Source organism: Acomys russatus, chromosome 25 (assembly GCF_903995435.1).
Source record: "Acomys russatus chromosome 25, mAcoRus1.1, whole genome shotgun sequence".
NCBI lineage: Eukaryota > Metazoa > Chordata > Mammalia > Rodentia > Muridae > Acomys > Acomys russatus.
The window spans coordinates 41,427,033-41,449,567 of record NC_067161.1 but is presented as its reverse complement, the minus strand read 5'-3'; the positions used below and the strand labels follow the sequence as shown (position 1 = coordinate 41,449,567).

The 22,535-nt window shown below is 50.3% G+C and overlaps 2 protein-coding genes and 1 non-coding gene across 3 annotated transcripts in view; all 3 read right to left on the bottom strand.

Moving 5' to 3' along the window:
* Myo15a (myosin XVA) overlaps nucleotides 1–22,535 on the bottom strand; it is a 56,289-nt gene that overhangs the window by 1,481 nt on the left and 32,273 nt on the right. Inside the window, 18 exon segments of the mRNA XM_051167524.1 lie at nucleotides 2,365–2,505; nucleotides 4,444–4,577; nucleotides 4,941–5,074; nucleotides 8,107–8,240; nucleotides 9,518–9,678; nucleotides 12,099–12,195; nucleotides 12,821–12,898; nucleotides 13,104–13,198; nucleotides 15,111–15,241; nucleotides 18,869–18,951; nucleotides 19,151–19,224; nucleotides 19,439–19,511; nucleotides 19,748–19,820; nucleotides 20,040–20,155; nucleotides 20,370–20,548; nucleotides 20,932–21,006; nucleotides 21,098–21,209; nucleotides 21,792–21,933. Of these exon segments, the coding sequence (XP_051023481.1) occupies nucleotides 2,365–2,505; nucleotides 4,444–4,577; nucleotides 4,941–5,074; nucleotides 8,107–8,240; nucleotides 9,518–9,678; nucleotides 12,099–12,195; nucleotides 12,821–12,898; nucleotides 13,104–13,198; nucleotides 15,111–15,241; nucleotides 18,869–18,951; nucleotides 19,151–19,224; nucleotides 19,439–19,511; nucleotides 19,748–19,820; nucleotides 20,040–20,155; nucleotides 20,370–20,548; nucleotides 20,932–21,006; nucleotides 21,098–21,209; nucleotides 21,792–21,933 (2,032 nt within the window).
* On the bottom strand, nucleotides 1,611–1,966 carry LOC127208142 (acylphosphatase-1-like). Its single transcript, XM_051167525.1, has one exon. It carries the CDS (start codon nucleotides 1,954–1,956, stop codon nucleotides 1,657–1,659), a length of 300 nt encoding a protein of 99 aa, XP_051023482.1. The 5' UTR covers nucleotides 1,957–1,966; the 3' UTR covers nucleotides 1,611–1,656.
* Nucleotides 16,383–16,487, bottom strand: LOC127208911 (U6 spliceosomal RNA). The gene has a single exon (XR_007833166.1). It is a non-coding gene; the product is annotated as a U6 spliceosomal RNA (small nuclear RNA).

Below are 22,535 nucleotides of genomic sequence, written 5' to 3'. Positions count from 1 at the left end.
GGGAGTATGACCCTCGAGCTGCCTCGTCTTATGTTAGCTTGACACAAGGTAGAGCCATCTGAAAGGAGGGAACCTCAACTGAGAAAATGTCTCCCTAAGATCCGACAGAAGGTCATTTTCTTATTAGTGATTGATGAGGGAGGGCCCAGCCCATTGTGGGTGGTACTGTCCCTGGGCAGGTGGTCTTGGGTTCTATTAAAAAAGCAGGCTGAGCAAGCCAGGGAGAGTAAGCTGGTAAGAAGCACCCCTCCATGGCCTCTGCCTCAGCTCCTGCCTCCAGGTTCCTGTCTTGACTTCCTTCAGCTATAGACTGCGATATGGAAGTTTCCTTCCCATCTTGCTTTTGGTCATGGGGTTTCATCATAGTAGAGATCATTTTGAAAGCCCTGGGGACCGAGAAGTTGCAGGGAAAGAAACCATGGTAACCAGAGGAGGGAGACAGGGCCAAGGAGTGTAGCGCAGGCCATCCAGGAGCCTCATCCTGGGTCACAGGTTCTCTATGGGGCTCGATTCTGCCACCTTCCTCTTCAGCAGCAGAGCTGGTACAGTGGAACGCCCAGCCTCACAGGGGAGGTGGCAGGCTAGAAGGGACACCTGAGGCCAGCCTCAATTCTGTTCCTCTCTCTGCCTCAGCTCTGTCTCCATTTCTGTTCTGATGCTAGGGACCATAACATTTAGCCAAGAGTCTAGTTTCCTAGTCTAGATGTCACAAGGAAATTTACTTACCTTGCTTCAGTCCCAGGCCACCACCATCCAGGTGCCATCTTAGCACACGGCAACCTCCCTAGACCTCCTGTGCTAAACCTGTCCACCTGCCAACCTTCTATGCTCCCTAGTGGCCTCAGAAAACTTCAGACTAATCTTATTCCTTCTCCCTCCTCTTCCTCCTCCTCTTTCTTCTTCTCTAGACAGGATCTCTAGCCCAGGCTGGCCTTTGTAGCTGAGGATGGCCTTGAACTCAGGATCCTCCTGTCTGCCTTCTGAGGTTGCTGAGATTACAGGTGTGTACCATGGACCACTGTGACCAGTTTTGTGTAGCACTAGGGGTCAAACCTCTGGCTTCATACATGTTAGGCAAGTAAGTACTCTATCAATTGGATTATACTCTATCTCCCAGAGTTTTGTTTGCTTGTTTAGTTTCTTTCTTTCTTTCTTTCTTTTTTCTTTTTTCTTTCTTTTTTTTTTTTTTTTGAGACACAGTGTCTCTGTATAGTCTTACCTGTCCTGGAACTTGCTCTGTAGACCTGCTGACCTTAAACTCACAGAGATCTGCCTGCCCCCCCCCGCTTTTTTTTTTTTGGCTTTTTGAGACAGGGTTTCTCTGTGTAGCCTTGGCTGTCCTGGACTCACTTTGTAGTCCAGGCTGGCTACGAACCCACAGCGATCCGCCTGCCTCTGCCTCCCGAGTGCTGGGATTAAAGGCGTGTGCCACCACGCCCGGCTTTTTTTTTTTTTTTCTAAGGTTCTAATGTGTTTTTATTGGTTAGACTTGTATACAATTGTACTCCATCTTACATGTAATACACAGTACCTTTCAAATACACAACCAAAATAACTTACTGACAAATTCTAATACTGAGCACAGAGTAGGTTCTATATTGATTAAAAAAAAAAAAAAAGGAGTGAGATTATTTTGAAAATAATTAATCCAGGCCATTACTTTACAATTTGGAAGTCTGAATAATCCAAGTTTAAGATGACTTTCTCATTGTTGAAGTTTGCTCTGTTGATGTGTGACTTAGGACTGCCTCTTCTCGGCAGCCATTCTTGCATGTGACCCACCTTGGAGATGGGACCTTGCAGTTGTCCTTGCACTGTGCCCCGATCTGTATTCCGGACCCAGCCTACCAAACCTAGCCTTTTACCTTCAGCCTGAGTGTACTTGCAGAAAAACACTCCTTGAACCTTCCCAAAAATTTCGTAATCCACTGAGACCAAGGTGTCCCCTTCTGCCATGCTTAAACACTTGGATGATCTGAGTGGTGGACACTCAGGTTTTCGGAGCTTCCCCACTAGCCGCCGATATGCTACCTCTGTCTCTTAAGTGCTGGAATTAAAGGTGTGCACAAACACCCGACTCCCAGAGTTTTATTTTAACATTTAAAGAGCTCTGCTATCTCTCTTTCCTTGGTGATTCTTCCTAGTATCCTGCCGAATGCCTCCCTGCTCTGCAAACAACCAGTATCCTTCTCCACAGAGCACTGCTAAATCACTTCCTGGGAAGGCCTCCATGATAAATAACCACTGCTCTGTTGCCTGTATTGGGTTGTTTGCTCCCTGGGCCATAGCGCAGGCTGGAGAAGAGTCCAGGGATGAGAAAGCCAGAACCGTATGACAGGGTCTGACTGGCAGGACCGGGCTCACCTGCTCCAGCTGGAGCTGCATGGTACGCTGGGCTGCCACATCCCCCAGCGAGATCTACACATACGGGTAGCTGGAGTTGGCCGTGGGCTGCTGAGTCCACGTGGACTGGATCTCCTTCAGGGGTATCTTCACAATTAGCTCCTGGGGATGAGGACAGAAGAGCCAGACAGGTACAAGGGTAAGAGAGTGGTCTCTACCCTGCAAGCCGGATCAGAAAGCAGAAGGCCCAGCTCTATGTCAGTTCCTCGGGCGCTCATTGGCTTTGTGACTTGCAGCAACTCACCTGACCACTCTGGATCTCGTTTTCCTCACTAGGGGAAACTGAGTCAACAAATACTGATGCTTCATGCTTGAGATGCAGAGGGCAGTGGGTGCTGTGGGTACTCCAACCTTTATACCAGAGCTACTTCAGGGAAGGCCCTGCATCCCTTCCTCAAGGAGCTTTATTTCTGGCCCCCGTGCAGAAGGTGGAGTGATGGAAAGTAGTGCCACCCTCAACTCCTGACCAATGGGGACAGAGTCATGGCATCTCCTCACTCCAGCAGAAAAAGCCACACTTTAGCAGGCGTGTTCGGAGTTGTCGCCCAGGGTCTCCAGCCACTGCACACCTGCCCTTTCTCCATCCCATTTGCTTCTCTAGTGTCTCCTAGACTCACCTCTAAGCAGACCTCCTGGCCCCAAACTCACAACCTAGGTTTCTTTTTTCTTTATTTTATTTTAATTTTTGAGACAGGATTTCTCCGTGTAATAGCCCTGGCTGTCCTGGACTTGCTTTGTAGACCAGGCTGGCCTCGAACTCACAGCAATCCGCCTGCTTCTGCCTCCTGAGTGCTAAGATTAAAGGCTTGCACCACCACGCCCAACTCAGGTTTTTCTTTTTACCTTCCTTCCTAAATTTCTTCCTTCCTTCCTTCCTTCTTTCCTTCCTTCCTTTCCTGGACTCAATTTACAGACCAGCCTGGCCTCAAACTCACAGAGATCCACCTGCCTATGTGCACCGCCAGGCCTGGCTTGTTTTTTTGTTTTCTTTTGTTTGTTTGTTTTTCTGTGTAGCCCTCGCTATTATTTTGGAACTCCCTTTGTAGACCAGGTTGACCTCCTTGAACTCAAGTAGGTCTGACTACCTCTGCTTCCAGCGTGCCTTTAGTGGGACTAAAGGTGCCAGGTTTGGTTTGGTTTTTTTTTTTTTTTTTTTTTTTTTTTTTTTTTTGAGACAGGGTTTCTCTGTGTAGCCTTGGCCATCCTGGACTCACTTTGTAGACCAGGCTGGCCTCGAACTTGGTTTGGTGTTTAAGAGCAAGAACTAAGAAAAGAGTGGCAAGTCCAGCTCCTTCATGGCTGTAGAAAGCCCCAGCCCCCTGGAACCTGACTATATTTGGAAGAACTGTAAAAAGGGGTTAAGGGGTCAGGGATAGAGTGCTTGCCTGGTATGGGGGACCCTGGATGCCATCATCAGTATCACAACATAGGGAGATAAAAGGTAGGCATGGTGGTGTGTGTCTGTAATCCCACTGAGTCAGGAGAATCACTGAGGGCCAGCCTGGGCCACACATTTATACAGCCCCCCCAAAAAGAGGTTAATCAGTTAAAATGAGGCCACTAGGTTAGGCTCAATTCCAGCATGACTAGTGTCTTTATAAGAAGAGAAAAGTTGGACACATGGACACCAGGGATGTGACCACACAGAGAGGTCATGCGAGGACACAAGAAATTACTGTCATAAGCCAAAGAGAAGTGAAAGCTCCCAAGCTGTAGAAATCTTGCAATTTCAGCCTCCGGAAATGTGAGAGAATGACCTTGTGTTGCACGGGCCTCCCAGACTGTGGTATGAAGCCTCAGCAGTGTGACACACTACTCACATGCTCTCCGTGTGTTTTTCTACATGTCCCTTCACATGGAGGCCAGTGGGGGCCAGAATTCTATTATATCCACCTTCCAGATGAAGGCTCCGAAGGGGAGAAGGGATTGGCTGCAAACCCCGCAGGAGGTAAATTCGAAGCAGGCATCTTTGTCCCCCTAGAGTAGGCGGGAGTGCCAAAGGGCAGACTGGGCAGGGGGCAGGTGGGTAGGGCCACTCACATGGGTCTTGGTGCTGAGGAAGTTGAGGCCGTTATGGTTGACGGCGAGGATACATGGAGCTGGCACCGTGATGTTGCTGCAGCTCTGGATGAAGAAGAAGGAGGAGCCAAACAAGGGGAAGGCACTGAGGAGGCCTGCAGTGTGGGGATCCAGTTATCAGGACACGTGCGCCAGGACAGCGGCTGCCCTGAGCTGCCAGAGGCTGCCCGCAAAAGCTGCTGTCTGCTTCAGTTGGTTCCGACCTCCCTTCCTCCCCTCCTGGCCTCATTCTATACCCGAACCCTCTCCTTCCGCCTTTAGCTCTCTGTCCAACATTATTTCCAACCCAGGTGACATTTGTAGGGAAGTGGAAACAAGTCTTTCCAGATAGCTAGGCAGCTGGGCTACCACCAAAAACTGTTTTCGTGCAAAGAAGATAGTATTCCCCCAGCCTCCTTCCGGCCACCCTCAGCTCAGCTCCCCAGCCCCACATCTCCAACCCTCTTCTCAGCTCTCACCCAGGAACTGAGCACGGGCCTGGTGGGGGCTGAGCGCTTGAGTCTGCTGCCGGTGTTGGCTAACCAGGTTGAGCCAGGTGTCACTGGCTGTGGTGTGGTAGAGCTGGGCTGGGATGTACTCTTGGACTTCACGCCTGTGAACAGAGGGGTAGAGGGTCCTGAGCACCAACCCACCTGCCGATCCCCACTGCAAAGCAGGTACGACACTAAGCAGACATCATTGCCCTCCCTGTCTGGGGAGCTTGGAAAGGACATGTGGGGTCCCTACTCACAGCTGAGGGAGCTGAGGCACTGAGGTGGTCCCGACTCACAGCTGAGGGAGCTGAGGCACTGAGGGGGTCCCTACTCACAGCTGAGGGAGCTGAGGCACTGAGGTGGTCCCTACTCACAGCTGAGGGAGCTGAGGCACTGAGGGGGTCCCTACTCACAGCTGAGGGAGCTGAGGCACTGAGGGGGTTCCTACTCACAGTGGAGGGAGCTGAGGCACAGAGAGGCCCAAGGTGACTGAGAAAGGAAGTGTGAACAGGGTAAGGGTATTAATGAATCCAGACTGGGTTTCTTAGTTCCTGCACCCAGGGAGGAGCTCAAGGCAAAGGTGTGAAAAGCACAAAGGTCAGGGAGACATCCAGGTGTGCAAAGCAAGAAACTTGGGACTGAGTCCCCAGGCCCCTCACCCCCACTTGTCCCAGTCCCTGCTCTCACCCTCCTCTTTGACATATGCAAAATCTCTCAGGACAGACCTATTGCTCTCAGGCATGTAGAGACTAACAATAGGGGTCCCAGGCCATCCCACCTGCCCTGGGCTGCACTTGGGGAAAGAGCAAGGAGAAGTGGAGGCAGCCCTTTCCCCTCCCAGAGTCCCCTACCCTGCTGGGATAAGAGGCCAGAGGTAATTCCTCAACTGTTTCTATTATTATTGTTGTTGTTATTATTATTATAATTATTATATTGATGTGTGTTTGTTTGATTGTTTTGAGATAGGGTATCACTCTGTGACTTTTGCTGGTTTGAAACTCACATGTAGGGGTCGGGTGTGATGGCGCATGCCTGAGGTCCCAGCACTCTGGTGGCAGAGGCAGGCAGATCCCTGTGAATCTGAGGCCAGCCTGGTCTACAAAGCGAGTCCAGGATAGCCAAGGCTGCACAGAGAAACCCTGTCTCAAAAAAACCAAAAGAAGGGCCTCGAGAGATGGCTCAGAGGTTAAGAGCACTGGCTGCTCTTCCAGAGGTCTTGAGTTCAATTCCCAGTAACCACATGATGGCTCATAACCATCTATATAATCTGATGCCCTCTTCTGGCCTGCAGGTGTACATGCAAATAGAGCACTTATAGACATAAAATAAATAATTAAAAAAACAAACAAACAAAAGAAAAAGAAAGAAAGAAACTACATGTAGACCAAGCTGGCCTCCAACTCATAGAGAGTTGCCTGCCTCTGCCTCCTGAGTGCTGGGATTAAAGGCCTGTGCCACCATACCTGGCTTTAATTATTTACTGAGACAAGGTCTCTCCCTGAGCATGGAGCTCACTGATTGGCTGCACAGGGTAGCCAGCAAGCCCCAGGCAGCCTTCTGTCTGCCCTTCTGATCACAGGCTCATGCTACCATGTCGGTCATTTTTGTGAGTGGCTCATGCTACCATGTCTGTCATTTTTGTGGGTGGCTCATGCTACCACGTCGATCATTTTTGTGGGTGGTTTGGGTCAAGCTCAGGTCCTCATGCTGTTGTGGCAGCACTTTATGGGGTGAGCCAGCTCCCAGCCTCTGAAATTATCCTTTTAAGGGTTTCTTCAGGTTTATAGTCGGTCCATGAAAAGTGCCCTGTGAGCTGGGTGTTTTGGTTCTGGCCTGGAAGTCTTAGCCCTTGGGAGGTAGAGGCAGGAGCTCAGGGTCATCCCCAGTTACATACTGAGGCAGCTTAGACTACATGAGACCCTGGTGAAAAGAAAGAAGAAGAAAAGCATGCTTAGCATTTGGCCTTGGGTGGTAGTGGCGTGAGATACACACTGTGAAGATAGTATCTTGCCGGCTGGAGAGATGGCTCTATGGTTAAAGAGCACTGGCTGCTTTTCCAGATGACCCAGGTTCGACCTCCAGCACCCACATGACTGCTCACAACTGTCTGTGACTCCAGTTTCATGGGATCTTTCACCCTCACACAGATACACACGTAGGCAAAAACACTAATGCACATAAAAAAAAAATTTTTTTTTTAAAGGAAGGCATTGGGCTGGAGAGATGGTTCAGCAGTTAAGAGCATTGTCTGCTCTTTCAAAGGTCCTGAGTTCAATTCCCAGCAACCACATGATGGCTCACAACCATCTATACTTGGATCTGATGCCCTCTTCTGGTGTGCAGGTGTACATGCAGACAGAGCACTCAAATGTAAAATAAATACATCTTTTAAAAGGAAGGTGTCTTGCTGCTGTTCACACAGGGCTTCTCAAAGTGTGGTCCAGGGGCAAGCTGTGAGGCCACAACCTTTTTCACAGTGAAGCCAACACATCATTTGCCTTTCCCCAACTCCCATCATCTCACAAGTGAACTGTGAGGCTTCTCAGAGATGGTGAGCAACGGATCTGTTTGCACAGTGAGATGGTGGCAGACTGACCTCTGGCAAATCAGCCAGGGATGGCCTTCTCACTCAGGCATCATGGCTAGTTTTCATCACACTCTACATGTGTTAACATGTAACCGCTATACTGTTATTATAGTGAACTGGCAAACTCTTGTCTTGATTTATGTTTTCACATGGGGTTCTCACTATGCTGCCCAGTCTAGCTTTGAATTCCTGGGATCGGGGGATCCTCCTGTTTTAGCGTCTCTGTTTGCTGGGATTATAGGCATGAGCTACCACACCTGGCGCAGCGAATGTTTATGTGGCTAAATCCTCATGGCTGTGTATGTTTTCTGGCCTCCAAGATATGTGTGTCTTGAAAGTTCTCATGGATCATTAAATTTGTTCCAAGCAATGCAATAACAATGTATCGCAGGAGAGAAAGAGCTTCAAGGCCAGGAAAGCTTTTTCTAGTCTAGTTGGTACAGAGGGGAAACTGGGGCCTAGGACTGGCAGTTGTAAAAAAAAAAAAAAAAAGGGTGAAGGTAGGGTGGGGATGATGAGTGGCCTGCCCTCCCTCACAGTTGAGACAAGCAGACAGGTGCTCACACACTGGGCAGGTAGAAGTGGTCCTTGGCGCGGTGCTGCAGTGAAGCCAGCTTCGACACCTGCTGTAGTTGTTGCTCACTGGGCTGGTGGGCTGGCACACTGCTGAAGAGGCCCTTCAGGTAGTCAGGCAGGACCTGCAGGAAGTGTTGCGTGAGGGGCTGCCAGGCAGGGACGCACTCGGGCATTCGCTGTCAGGGGTTCTGAGGCAGGCAGTCGCGTTGACTCCAGCCCTTCCCACTTGTAGGAGTTTATGGTTCATCACTTTTCTGGTTTGTGGGGGATGGGGATGGATGTATATGGGAACAGAGCTCTGAGAGATGAAAACTAGGAGGGAGTTTCCATAGTAACATAGGAAGAGTGGGCTAGGTAAAACATAACATAAACAGTACATTATACACACGTATACATTCGATACATGCTTCTCAAAACTGAGATCTAAGGCCGGGCGTGGTCTCACACGCCTTTAATCCCAGCACTCCAGAGGCAGAGGCGGGTGGATCGCTGTGAGTTCAAGGCCAGCCTGGTCTACAAAGCGAGTCCAGGACAGCCAAGGATACACAAGGAAACTCTGCCTCAAAAACAAACAAACAACAAACAAACAAACAAAATGAGATCTAAGATAGAGAGTGTATCAAACCAGACTTCAGAGTTGCATCTAGAGCCTTCCATCCTGTGGATCTGGGGCAGAACCAGTCTGTCCAAGCTTTTGGTGGTCTTTGAATAGCAACTAACAGGCTATGCTGAGGTAGGTCCCCAAAATGAAGGTGCTATGTGTTTGAGAAAAGGTCTCTCTCTATAGTCCTAGCCAGCCTAGAGCTTGTTAGGTAGGCCAGGCTGGCCTCGAACTCACAGAGATCTGCCTGTCTCTGCCTCCTGAGCACTAGGATTAAAGGTGTGCGCCACCACATCCAACAATGTGGGTCTTGTTTTTGTTTGTTTGTTTTGTTTTGTTGGTTTTTCGAGACAGGGTCTCTCTACATTAGCCTTGGCTGTCCTGGACTCGATTTGTTGACCAGGCTAGCCTCGAACTCACAGTGATCCGCCTGCCTCTGCCTCCCAAGTGCTGGGATTAAAGGCATGTGCCACCATACCTGGCTTTTTTTGGGGGGCAGGTTGTTTTTTGGGGGGGCGTTTGAGACAGAGTTTCTCTTTGTATCCTTGGCTGTTTTGGACTCACCTTGTAGACCAGCCTGGCCTCAAACTCACAGTGATCCACCTGCCTCTGCCTCCCAAGTGCTGGAATTAAAGGCATGTACCACCATGCTTGGCTTGGTCTTGTCTGGTAAGTAGAATTGCTAAAGCTTTGGTATGAGTTCCACCAAAATCTGGGCGTGGCGTGTGTGGTATGTTACCTAACAGAGCCCCCAGCAGTTTATAGGGTTCAGAACAGCAGAGAGGCCCCATCTCTGACCTGGTTATAGTGCATGGTCACGTACAGCTCCTTCTCAAACTTCAGCGGCTGGTCCCAGAGCACCCGCCGGAACCAGAGCGTGTAGCCACCGTCTACCTGCTCCATCTCGGAGGCCACATCCAGGATGTAAGCCCTGCAGCTCAGTGGACACACGTGCTGGCCTATGGGGAGAAAGAGGCAGGGCTGGGAGAAAGAACCTGTGGGACATACAAGTCACATGCAGCACAAGCCTGTCAGCCGTGTGTCACCGCCAAGGATGCACCTTCCTTAATTCTTCCAAACTTACAGGGGAAGTAGTTCCAATTCACAGGAACAAGTGACATTGCGTTTCTCCCAAGGAAGGAGCCTTGAGTGCTCTGGAAAGGGTCTTGGAAAGGGCCTTAGATTCTGCACTGAGAAATCCCAGCTCCTTTCCAGGGGAGTCTGGGGTCACAGAGATGCCCCAGCAGGCCTTAGCCATGAGCCTTTTTGCAGGCCTCCTTCAGGGGAGCCCCCTTGCTAGACATCTGTGGTAGATAGTGTGGAAGGCCTGAGCTCTAAGCTGGGACAGAGGTACACACGGTTCTCGCTTGCTTTGATGCTCTGCTATCTGTCTGTGGTGATTTGACTAGGAATGACCCCCATAGACTTGTGTATTTGAATGCTTGGCCCATGGGGAGGGACACTATTAGGAGGTGGCAGCATTGTTGGAGTGGGTGTGGCCTTGTCTGAGGAGGTGTGGCCTTGTTGGAGGAGGTATGTCACTGCGGGGGTGGGGGAGGGTGGCCTTTGAGGTCCTCTATGCTCAAGTTCTTCCCAGTGTGGAACAAAATCCCCCTTCTGCTGCCTGCAGATCAAGATGTAGAGCCGGGCGTGGTGGCGCACGCCTTTAATCCCAGCACTCGGGAGGCAGAGGCAGGCAGATTGCTGTGAGTTCGAGACCAGCCTGGACTACAAAAGCAAGTCTAGGACAGCCAGTGCTACACAGAGAAACCCTGTCTCGAACCACCCCCCCCCCCCAAAAAAAAATAAGATGTAGAACTTGGGGCTGGAGAGATAGCTCAGTGGTTAAGAGCACTGTCTGCTCTTCCAAACGACCCAGGTTCAATTCTCAGCACCCACATGGCATCTTATAAACTGTCTGTAACTCTAGTTCCAGGGGATCAGACACCCTCACACCAAATGCACATAAAATTAAATACATTATTAAAAAAAAAAAAAAAAAAAAAAAAAGCCGGGCGTGGTGGCACATGCTTTTAGTCAGTTATTTGCTTTGCAGGCCTAATGGATACAAAATACTGTAACACTGTGGTATCTGAGAACAGTCTCTCTAGATAGAGCAATACCCTGACGCCTAGGACTTGGGATTCTGTCACCTACTGGCAAAAGGGAACTTTGTGGATGTGATTAAAGGGTCTTAGATTTCAGGCCAAATGAAAACACTAAAATTCCTAAAAGAGAGGCGAGAGGCTCACGTCAGAGGTGTGGGGCCAGAGTGGAGAGGTTGGAGCAGGAGGGAGACATCTGAGGCTTCAGAGACAGGGATGGAGCCCCACGCCAAGGAGTGGGCAGCTTGGAGGAGCTGGGGAGGGGTGGAAATGGAACCTCCCCAAAACTTCCAGAAGAAAGCGGGCCTGGCCATGCTCCTGCTTTCAGGTCCTGATCCATCTGTGTTACTCTAAGTCACTGGGCCTCTGGCTGTGTGGTACAAGAGTCATGAGAACAGAGACAGCTTCGCTTCCTCAACTTCCACAACTTTAAATAGCGAAGAGGAGAGAGTTGTTGTGGGAGTTAAGAAGAGCTCATAGCACTGGAGTCTGACGTGGGGCATTTCTCAGTCATAGAAGGCTTGCCTAGGATGCCCAAAGGGCTGCACATCTCCAAACAAAAACAAAGCAACCAGCCACGGATGTTCATACCATGAAATAGTTTGGATCGTATCTACGATATGGTCAATCAGTGTCTGCTGTTAGGGCCATTCTGCTACCTGTCGTCCCCTCTGTCCTGGCTGGACCTGGGGTAGGAAGAGCTGCGGCACTCAGGAGGGGATGGCTGGAGATGGCGGTGACTGCCAGTTGGTGGAAGGCAAGACTGGCCTAGAATGAGCATGCTGCAAATTGGAGAGGTTTGGGGTTGTGTGAGGAGGTTCCCTGTGTACCTAGGGGCCCTTGGGAGAAGGCCTCAGGAGGGGCTCACAGGCTACTCTGAGGGCCTCAGGGCTGGAGCAAAAGTCCTGTGTGGGATTTCAGGAATCTGGTTTTATGGATGAAACTTTTCCAAAATCTAGAATCTAGAGTGTAGCTTTTTTGACTAAGGAGACCCTCAGGGGCCCTGGAGACCAAAGCAGGACTCAGAGGTTCAGTCTTCCATGAGCCCCAGTCCGGAAGGGGAGACAAATTTGTACAGACCATAACAAAGTGGGAGAAATGAAAGGCTTGGGGGGAGCACGCAATACACAGAGGTCCTCTCTCACGGAGTGTAAGGGCTTCAGAGAAAGTGACCTTCGGCCTGGCCATCAGGGCAGGGTAGAGAGGCTCCCATGGCCAAAGGTGGTGCTGGGTTATGAAGGAGTCTAGACTGTCCAGTCCTCCTGGAAACTCACCTCGGTTGGTGACAACAAAAATGACATACTCATCGAAGGCTTCAGGACGCGTCAAGGCCATCTCGGTACAGAGCCCCTCTATCACATCCCGGGCCACCTGGAAAGGCCAGAGAGGTAAAGCTGGGCCTTAGCCACTAACAAAGAGACACAGGATTCTGTGCCTCAGCCTAGCAGAGGGTAGCTTTTGGAACTGGCTCCTGATTGGCCTTTTCATACTCTCTGTGTGGCTCTAGGCTACATGGCTCTTAGCCTCTTGGAGTCTCAGTTTGCTGTTACCCACTCAGAATCTATAAGGCACCTATGGCAAGATGCCCTGCAGACACCAAACTCCCAAGATGCCCTGCAAGTGCATTACTTAAAATTGTGTAGTTATTTGCACCTTACCCGCACATCTCCTTCCTGGACTTTCAATCATCTCTGGCTGATAATATCAACTATAGTAGAATGTTGTGTGGACGTTGTCATACGCTATTGTTTAGAGAAAGGCAAGAAGAGAATCTATATTGTTCCAATGTGACTTTCCTCAAACATTTTCCACGTCCGGTTGGTTGAATATGCAGATACTGAACTCACAGTAGCGGAGGTGCCACAAACGGCAAGCCCTGCTGCACGGGGGCTGTGTGAGAACTTCTGGACCACTGATGCTCAACCATTCTGCCCAACCCAGAGCCTGGTATCCCTATCCTTCTAGCAGCAGCCTGTTGAGACATTTCCTCACTTACAGTGCACGTTTTGATTTTCAGATGGCGTTCAAGGCCTCCGGGAAGAAGAAAGAGCTGTCTCTTGGAACTGCGGCCTGCCTGGAGTAGGTAAGCAGGAGAAAGATGAAAGCCTGGACCCTCTTACCCTCATGGGAGAGGCATGCCTGTGCAGGAACCTTCACACACGGGGATCGACAGGGACCACCCTCATACACCATGCACGGCACACGTATCTAGCAAGAGGTTCTGGGCAGAGCTTGTGTCTGCCATTCATCTCAACCTTCCAGCTCTGCTGTAGGCTTACCAACATAGCTCGAAGCTCCATATTGCTGGGGAACTCCAGACGGCCTCCAAAACGTAAGGTCTTCTGCAGGTTTTGTTCACAGGCTTTGGCAATGCCTGCAGAGGCAAGAAGAGAGCTGAGGCCTTGCTTAAGGTTGTCCATGAAAGGAAAAGGCTCCTCTCACCCCAGCCATGAGCCCCCTGCATCCCTTCAACAAGGAGTAGATATTATGTCCTTTTAGCTAGTTGAGGACAGTGAACTCGGCAAGGGCCAGTGATTCACCTAGTTTAGGACCCAGAGTATAACAGCAGGACCCAAACCTACATCTCATAGGGTGATAATCTTGTCTTGCCCTGGGCTTTGTATGGACCTAGCGATATCTATGCTCCTTAGCTGGTGACTGTCTATGTTGCTCACTCCCAACGGGCTCAATGGATGGCACAATGGTATCCTGTCAACTGAGACTGCAGCCAAGTGCCCATCACAGGGCAGAGACTCCCCACCATCAGCGCTCCATGCACCTAAGCTAAGACCACACTCTTTTTTCTCCCGGGTGGTGTCAGGAATCCATGACACATTCTGCAGTCGCCTCCCACCTGAGAGCCCTTCCCTAATTATCCCTGTCAGTTAATCAGAGAAAGACTCACAGGGAGGGGCTCCCCTTAGTTTTCTATGGCTTCCATCACTATAATTGATTAGAGGGCCCTGGGCCCTCTGTTTTTTTTAGAGATAGGGTCTCTGCATGCACTCAACTTGACACAAATCAGAGACACCAGGAGTAGGGAACTTCAGTTGAGTAAGCGTCTCATCAGGTTGGCCTGTGGGCATGTCTATGGGACATTTTCTTGACTAATGATTGGTGGGGGAAGGCCTAGCCCACTGCAGTTGGTCATGCCACTGGGCAAGTGGGCCTGACAGGTATAAGAAAGGCAGCTGACAGCTGGTCAGTGGTGGCGCACATCTTTAATCCCAGCACTTGGGAGGCAGAAGCAAAAGGATCTCTGAGTTCAAGGCCAGCCTGGTTTACAGACTGAGTTCAAGGACAGACAGGGATACATAGAGAAACCCTGTCTTGAAAAAAAAAAAGGAGGGAAGGAAGGAAGGAGGGAAGGAAGGAGGGAAGGAAGGAAGGAGGGAAGGAAGGAGGGAAGCCTAAAAGCAAGCTGGTAAGCACACCTCCTCTATAGCACTACTTCAGCTTCTGCCTCCAGGTTCCTGCCCCACCCTTCCCTTCATGATGGACTGTCAGCTGTAAGATGAAATGAACCCTTTCCTCTCCACAGTTACTTTTGGTCATGGTGTTTTATCATAGCAGTAGAAATGACAGTAGGTATCCCCAGCTGGCCTGGAACCCCTAATTTTCCTGCCTCGGTGTCCTGAGTGCTGGGATTACAGATGTCACATCTTTCTTAGAGTTGCATAGACACAGGCTGGAAGTGGCCCCTTCCTCCGTGCTACAAAGGTAAAGCTGAGACATTGCTACCAGCAGCAAGCCGCTGCTGGAGTAGGAGCAGGGCCCTACTTTGGTGTTCTGAGTTCTTGTCTATCTCCTCCATTTCTCTTTCCTTCTTTCTTTTGTTTTTTCTTTTTCTTTCTTTTCTTTTCTCTTTTTTTTTTTTTTTTTTTTTTTGTTTTGGTTTTTCGAGACAGGGTTTCTCCGTGTAGCCTTGGCTTTCCTGGACTTGCTTTTGTAGACCAGGCTCAGAGTGCTGGTTTTACAGGCATGCGCTGGTTTTACAGGCTGGCTCCCTCCATTTCTCATACATGTCATGCACTCCGTCTCTGGGCTTTGACTCTTACAAAGTCTACCTGGAAACTCTTTCTGTGCATTCACTACCCAGGGCAATCCCTGCTCCTGGAAGCCTTCCCTGGCCGCCCCCACATGAGAGCAGAGCCACCCCTGCATCAACCCCCTTGGGATCTTCATGAGTGCCTTGGCACCTGCCATAGGGCCAGGCTCTCTGGTTGTCCCAGCCCACGGTTGCATGCCCTGTCCCTGTGTGCGAGTCCCCACTCACAGCTTCTCACCTTGGAAGGGCAGACCTGGGGTCCAGCTTACGTGTTGGAGGAAACGCCTGAGGTATGGATAGAAGACCTCAGAGCAACTGTAGTAGGCAGTCACAATGTACAGCAGCCTCCAGCCTCGCTGACAGCTGTCCCTGTAAGCACACAGGGGTCACATCATAGGTGGCTTAGAGGTGGACACAGGATCCAAGACTCATCAATCGGAGTTCAGATGCAGCTGGGCATGGTGATCCCACCTTTAATCCCATCACTGGGGGGCGGGGAGCAGAGGCAGGTGGATCACTGTGAGTTCAAAGCCAGCCTGATCTACCAAGCGAGTCCAGGACAGGCACAGCTACACAGAGAAACCCTGTCTCGAAAGACAAACAAGCAAACAAAAAACAGAGTTCAGATCCAAACCAGCCAACAGCTGCATCCTGAGCCTTTGTGGTACGTTCAAGAATGAGCCACAGGGCGCTAGAGGGATGGCTCAGAGGTTAAGAGCACTAATTGCTCTTCCAGAGGTCCTGAGTTCAATTCCCAGCAACCACATGGTGGCTCACAGCCATCTATAATGTGATCTGATGCCCCTCTTCTGGCCTGCAAGTGTACATGCAGGCAGAGCACTAAATAATAAATCATCTTAAAAAAAAAAATGAGCATGGGACCAACTGGGGCTGATATAGCTAGATTTGGGGGGTTTCTTTTACTTTTGAAAGTGGATAGGCATATTTATTCAATGTGGCCGCACTGAGAAGAGGACTAACCAGTCCTGGCATGAGGTTTGGGTTTAAATAGAAGGCCAGGGATGCAGTCCTGACCAGATATGGTCCCATATCATGGTTTTCTCGGGCCTAGTCTGTCCTGCAGAGTAGCCTGACAAGTTGTAAGGACTATGATACCTCTTTCTGCGAGGCACTTTCCTCCTCTGCTGGCGCCAAGCTTTAGCCTTTTCTTTTGAGATTTCTCATTGTTTCAATAGTCTGATAGTTAGAGGGCGGGGCCTTCTGGTCTTCATTCATGTGTGGTCTCATTTCCCCACTTTCCGTGTATGTGTGTATGTATTTTGGTTTTTCAAGACAGAGTTTCTCTTGCTACCAGCTGCAAGTCACTGCTGGAGGGTAGCCATGGCTGTCCTGGAACTCACGCTGTAGGCCAGGCTGGCCTTGAAGTCAGTGATCCGCCTGCCTTTGCCTCCCAAGTCCTGGGATCAAAGGCGTGCGCCACCACAGCCTGGTTTGTTGTTTTTTTGTTGTTGTTTTTTGGTTTTTGGGGTTTTTTTTTTTTTTTTGCTTTTAAAATATAGAATGTTTCATAAATTAACATGTCATCCTTGTACAGGGGCTATGATAATCTTTTTCATATCATACCAATAATTTTAGTATATATACATATGTATATACTATATATATGTTATATATATTATATATGTTATATACACACATATATATGTTACAAAAGTGAGCACCCTATTCTTTGTTTTATACCTTGTGTCTATGACTGAAACAATTATCATAAGCAGAACACAAGTAGGAACCAAGGATAAAAGACATTCTGTTGGGGCTGGAGAGATGGCTCAGAGGTTAAGAGCACTGACTGCTCTTCCAGAGGTCCTGAGTTCAATTCCCAGCAACCACATGGTGGCTCACAACCATCTATGATGTAACCTGATGCCCTCTTCTGGCCTGCAGATGTACATGTACACCACTGTATAAATAAGCAATAAACAAATCTTAAAAAAAAAAAAAAAAAAAAAAAAAAAAGACATTCTGTTAATGTTGGGTAACAGGTATAAGAATAATTTTGCTGGGAGTGGTGGCGCACACCTTTAATCCCAGCACTGGGGAGACAGAGACAGGCAGATAGCTGTGAGTTTGAGGCCAGCCTGGTCTATAAAGTTAGTCCAGGACAGCCAAGGCTACAGGGAAACCCTGTCTCGGGGAAAAAAAAAAAAAAAAAGAATTTCTTTCTTTTTAAAAATGGTGTGTGCAATATTTGCATGTTTGGCTACGGGTATGCCATGTAGAGTACGTGGAGGTCACAGGACACATTTGTGGGGTCGGTTCTCTCCTCTCATTTTTACATCAGGTCTGGGGATTGAACTCTGATTATCAGGCCAGCAAAGCAAGCACTTCACTCACTGAGCCCTCTTGCTTGCCACATAAGGACCATTTTTCAGTCTGAGAGATGCCAAGGTGGGTAAAGTGAGTTTGGATCTCCAGCACAGAGGTAAAGCTGGGCATGTCAGCATGTGCCAGCAACCTCAGGTCAGTTCTTGCCCACTTCTGCCACAAAGTTCACTCCTAGCCATCAGGAAATAAAATGCTTTCCCTGCTCCTGGAAGCCTATCCTTGGCCACTGGCTGGGTAGATCCCTGGAGCTTACCAGCTAAAACAGTGAGAACTTAGTCCAGTGTGAGACACTGTTGAAAGAAGAAAGAAAGAAAGAAAGAAAGAAAGAAAGAAAGAAAGAAAGAAAGAAAAAAAGAGAGGAAGAAGGAAGGAAGAGGAAAATAACCAAAGTTGACCCCTGGCCTCCATGTATGCATGCATTTGCAAGCACAGATAGAGAGGTGTTGGGGGCAGGGATAGAAGAGGGGAGAGAGAGAGACAGAGATAGAGATAGAGAGTGTGTGTGTTTTGCTATAAGGGCCAGGCTGACACCAAACTTCTACTTCAGCGAAGTGCTCGGATTGCAGGCAAGTGCCACTATGCCCAGGGTGACTTGATTTCAACCCCTACAGCTTCCCGTGCCCGCCCCCACCCCCCATTCCATTTCTGAACAATATCCTCTGAATACATAGCTCATTAGCTCTCGGTGGTTTGACCAACTGTCCCTCGTTGTGGGAATGAGCTCTGTCCCAGTTGTTCTGATCTGATCCCTCATTCAGAGGACAAATGCAGCTAAGAAGTATAAAAAGAGTGACTCTTAGGCCAGGAATAGCTGGAGCCTTTGTCTGCTCTGTATGTATCAGCATTTCAGAGATACTGTGGACCAGAGGATGGAGGGAGCATGCCATCATTCTAAAGATTTGTTTTGTTGTTGTTGTTGTCGTCCTCGTTGCTATTGTGCCTGTGTGTGGGCATGTGCACATGAGTGCATGTGTCCTAAAGGCCAGAAGATAAGAGTTGGGTCCCTTGGAGCTGGAGTCACAGGCAGTTGTGAGCTGCCTGGCACGGGTGCTGGCAACTGAACTTAGATCCTCTGGAGAGCAGCAAGCACACTCCACCTCTCAGCCATCTCCCTGAAAGCTTTCTTTCTTTCTCTCTTTTGGTTTTTCGAGACAGGGTTTCTCTGTGTAGCCTTGGTTGCCCTGGACTTGCTTTGTAGATCAGGCTGGCCTCATACTCACAGCGAACCGTCTGCCTCTGCCTCCCCAGTGCTGGGATTAAAGGTGTGTGTCACCAAGCCTGGCTCAAAAGCTTGCTTTCTAATGGTACCTGGACCCAACTGTGCCTGAAAGCACATCCTGACTGAATTTTGGCTGCTTGAACCAATAGGTTCTTGCTTTCACTCAAGCCGCCCTGAATTGGATTTCTGTTACACGCAGCCAAGAACCAGTCCTGCATCCCACACACTTGTGGACTGAAAATGGAAATTGTTGGCAATGAAAAGGGGTTGCCTTTTTCATGGAGGAAGAAAGGGCAGAAATGGCATGGTTCGGACAAATGGCAACTCCCAAAACAGAGCAGGGAAGAAGAGAAGAAGGGGAGTGGGGCAAGGCTGAGGAGGGAGGAGTTCTGAGATGGGGCAGTGTGGGCTGAGAGGCCTAGGTGACTCACTGCTTGGAGCTGCTGTTGTCTGTGATCTGCTTCACAATCTGGCAGTAGCATTCATCTCGCATGATCTCATGATCCCCACAAAACTGAAAAAAAAAAAAAAAAAAAAAAAGGCAGCCTAGATCACCTGCTGTGCCAAGTGTGGGAGTTCTCGACCCTCCAAGCACCAATGGGATGCATTCACTCCTCTCTGGGCAACATGGAGGTTTCCCACTGCTATGCCTGACAGATGGGGGGAAACCAAGGCATAGAGCAAGCAAGAGACACACACGCTTCAGGACTGACCTTCAGGAGGGTGCAGAGGACATCCAGATCACTCTGCCCCTTTAGTGGGGCATCTCCCATGAACCTCATCACAGCTGCAGAAAAGACCCATCCTGCTCAGGCTCACCACGCCCTCAGCTGCCCATTCCCACGGGGCTCCAAGGTCAATTCCTTCTCTGAGAGGCTGCAGCTGACACAGCTAGAGCCCTCCATTCTCTTCAGAGTGTCTCAGGTTTGGGGACAAGAAAACTCTGAGAACCAGAGGGGGAAGTAACAAACACAGGTTACACAGTACTGCGTCCCACACACCTAGGAACATGTCAACGGCCATCTTGTTGAGATTGCTGTCACTGAGTTCAATGAGGGATTCCTGGATCGGGGCCTGTGTAGAGACCAAGGGGTTGTATCACAATGGAGTTGGGACAGAACAGAAGAGGGACTGTACCATGCATTCAAGCATCACAAAACAGGGACAGACACTGTACTGCAAGGAACCCTGGCTCCAGATGCTGAGAGCCAGAGGCTTTCAATGGGGACAAGTATTTGCTCTAGGGCATAGAAGGAAGGTTTTTGCATCACCGCTTTACAGATGAGGAAACTGAGGCACAGAACGTGCACCTTAGTGAAGCAAAGCATGTCCTCCAGAGTTTTAGACTCCCGGTCCTCCTTAGACTTCAGCTTGAGGCCATCCCTGCAACAAATGGACGCCTCTCTACCCAGTCCTGCCTCCCAGCCTTTGGCCACCTCTCTTCCCCTTCAGTGGGTCTTAACATAGGAAGGCACCCAGAGGCTGAGACTGAGGGGACTCTGGATCCACCCTCCAGAAGTAGGGCCGCAGCCAACAGCCTACAGCCTGAGTGACTTCAAGACAACACAGAGAAGGGGACGAGGAGGACGGGTCACAACCCACCGGGGACGCCTCCGAGGGTCTCGGAAATACTTCTGAGCAAATTCGAGCATTGTGCTCGGTGGGAGCGCCACGGCGTCCTCTCCGCTGTCAGCGGAACGCGCCCTGACTGGGGGACCCTGCGGGATAGGTGTAGTTGCCAAGACACATCGCCACCAGCACGCTGACCCTTCTGTGAAAGCCACGCAGCAGGACCCTTCGAGCCTTCCTCACTTACCACTTGGCAAAGACTCCGCTTCCAAGTCAGGCCCCGCCCTTTAGGCCAGTCCCTTGCACGGGATTGGCTGTATCCTAGGCTGGCCCCGCCCCTGGAGTCTCCTCCTGGCCCCTCACCTCTCTCCGGCGCCCCACCTCCCGTGCGGCTGCTGCGGAGGCCACGGCGGCGGCCACCGCGGCAGCGCGCCCCCGGCCCGGCTCGGCCGGGAGTTGCAGGAAGTCTGGAGCAGCGGCAGGCTGCACGAGCTCTGAAGGGAAGCGGCCCACGCGCCCGTGGACGGCCCCGAACCGCCAGCCTAGGGACAAGTAGAGGAAAACCGGATGGTCTTGTCTTAGGACAGACAAACTTTTGAGGTGGCTTGGACGCCCCCTTGAGCCATTCCTAGTGCTATTTTTGTCCTTGGTTTTTTGTTTGTTTGTGGGTGTTTTGTTTTGTTTTTTTGTGGGGCTGGGGATGAATGCTAAGAGCAATAGGCGATAACGGATGGCATGGAGACACACTTCAGCCATTTTTTGCAGGCGGAGATTAGGGTGAAGGGCTGCTGGCTGGCAGGGTCAGGTCACCATAGGAAAGTAAGGGGGCACCAATAGGTTCTTATCATGCATCTGCAGTGTGTTTGGAAGCTGGACTAGCACCCCTGTCTGGTCCTCCAGGTTTGGGGTACCCACAAGCACCCACCAAAGTCAGGGCCTCTCCGCCGCAGCTCCTCCAGGTACACCAGCTTCTTGCGGACTACACAGCCTGCGCTGTATCCTGCGGAAGGAGCTTGCGTTAGCGCGGACCAGGGAAGGACTTTTCTCAGCCTTCCTTCTTTTGTGTACTTCCACCCAGCCATGGAGCTGACCCACTCTAGGTGGCTCCAGGCCCTGCAGGTGGATGATGTCGCCCTTGTGGAAGGAGAGCAGTTCCGGGTCTTCAGACAGGAAGTTCCTCACCGCCACAACGTAGTCAGAGTCCTGGAAAGCAAGCACCAGGAATAGAGTGCTGAGTACTGCCCTTCATTCCAGGGGCGTCCAGCACCTCTACTGTCCCTTCTCCTAACCCATCAGAGAAGGCACATTCCCTAGGCGGGCGGGGGGGGGGGAGGGGGGAAGTGGGTGGGGCATTCCTTAGATAGGCAGAGAGTAAGGTGTTACATAGGATGCAAGCCTGAGGTTGCTGAGCACACTCTTGTGCCTTAGCCACTGGTCCCTCCCTAAACCCTCTTCTGGAACCTCTTGGGTTGGGTGCTGGACTTGGGGCATATCCTGGCGCGGTGCAGGGGTGAACAGAGAAGGAGGTTCACAGGGAAAGCAATGCAGTTTTGAGGAGACAATTGGCTTGGGGCTTAGAGGAGGTGCATTCCAACCAGCTGAGGGCAGATGCTGGGAAAGCAAAAGAAAAGGCACGGCAAAGGGAAGACACAGCTCATTGGCAAGGAAGTCAGTGGATGTGCTCGGAGGTGTGCGCCTGTGGTAGTGTAGTCACAGTGTCTGGGCAGAGGGGCTGCGACGCATCTGTCTTGCAGTGGCAGGCAACACCTGCGAAGGAACCCCAACCTTCTTCAGCTCCAGAATGAAGCTGTCTACTAGGGTCTTGACCTGACGAGCGCGGGCTGAGAAGAGGATGATCTTCTCGTTGGTCAAGTTGAACTCTAGCATGTTCTGTGATGGCATGGTCACAAATAGGATGTCAGCAAAGCTGGGGAGAGAGAAAGTGGCATGAGGGCAGGACCCTGTGGCCAAAAGGATGCCTGCCTGCTGTAATGGAAGTTTTGGTTTCTTTGCAAACTTGGTTATATTATGTAAGTATATTTTTTCGTTTGTTTGCTTTTTTTTTTCTTTTGAGAAGGGTTTCTCTGTGTAGCCTTGACTGTCCTGGACTTGCTTTGTAGACCAGGCTGGCCTCGAACTCACAGAGATCTGCCTGCCTCTGCCTCCCAAGGGCTGGGATTAAAGGCATGCACCACCACCACTTGGCAAATATGTTTTTGTTTTAATCCCAAGGGTGAGATTTTAGTTTGGCCTTTAGTTTGTCCACAGCTGATAATTGTCTTGTGCGGGGCGTGGTCTTTGCCAGCTGGTAATGGCCTGCCTCTTGGGGCATGGAGAGGGTCGTGGTCTAGGACTCTGGGGAAGATAAATAGATCTAGGCAAGAGAAAGTGCGGCATGCGGTGGTAGCTTGTGGCGTGTAGCAGTTTGGAGAGACCAGAGATTGGTGTGGTGCATGGAGAGAAACTTTTTTAACGAGCCTGTTGTGTTTGCTGTTAACAGAGATTGGTCCAAGAACTCAACTGACCTTA

Coding starts and splice junctions, on each gene's coding strand:
- LOC127208142 (XM_051167525.1), bottom strand. CDS start 1,956: ATGGCAGAAGGGGACACCTTGGTCTCAGTGGATTACGAAATTTTTGGG.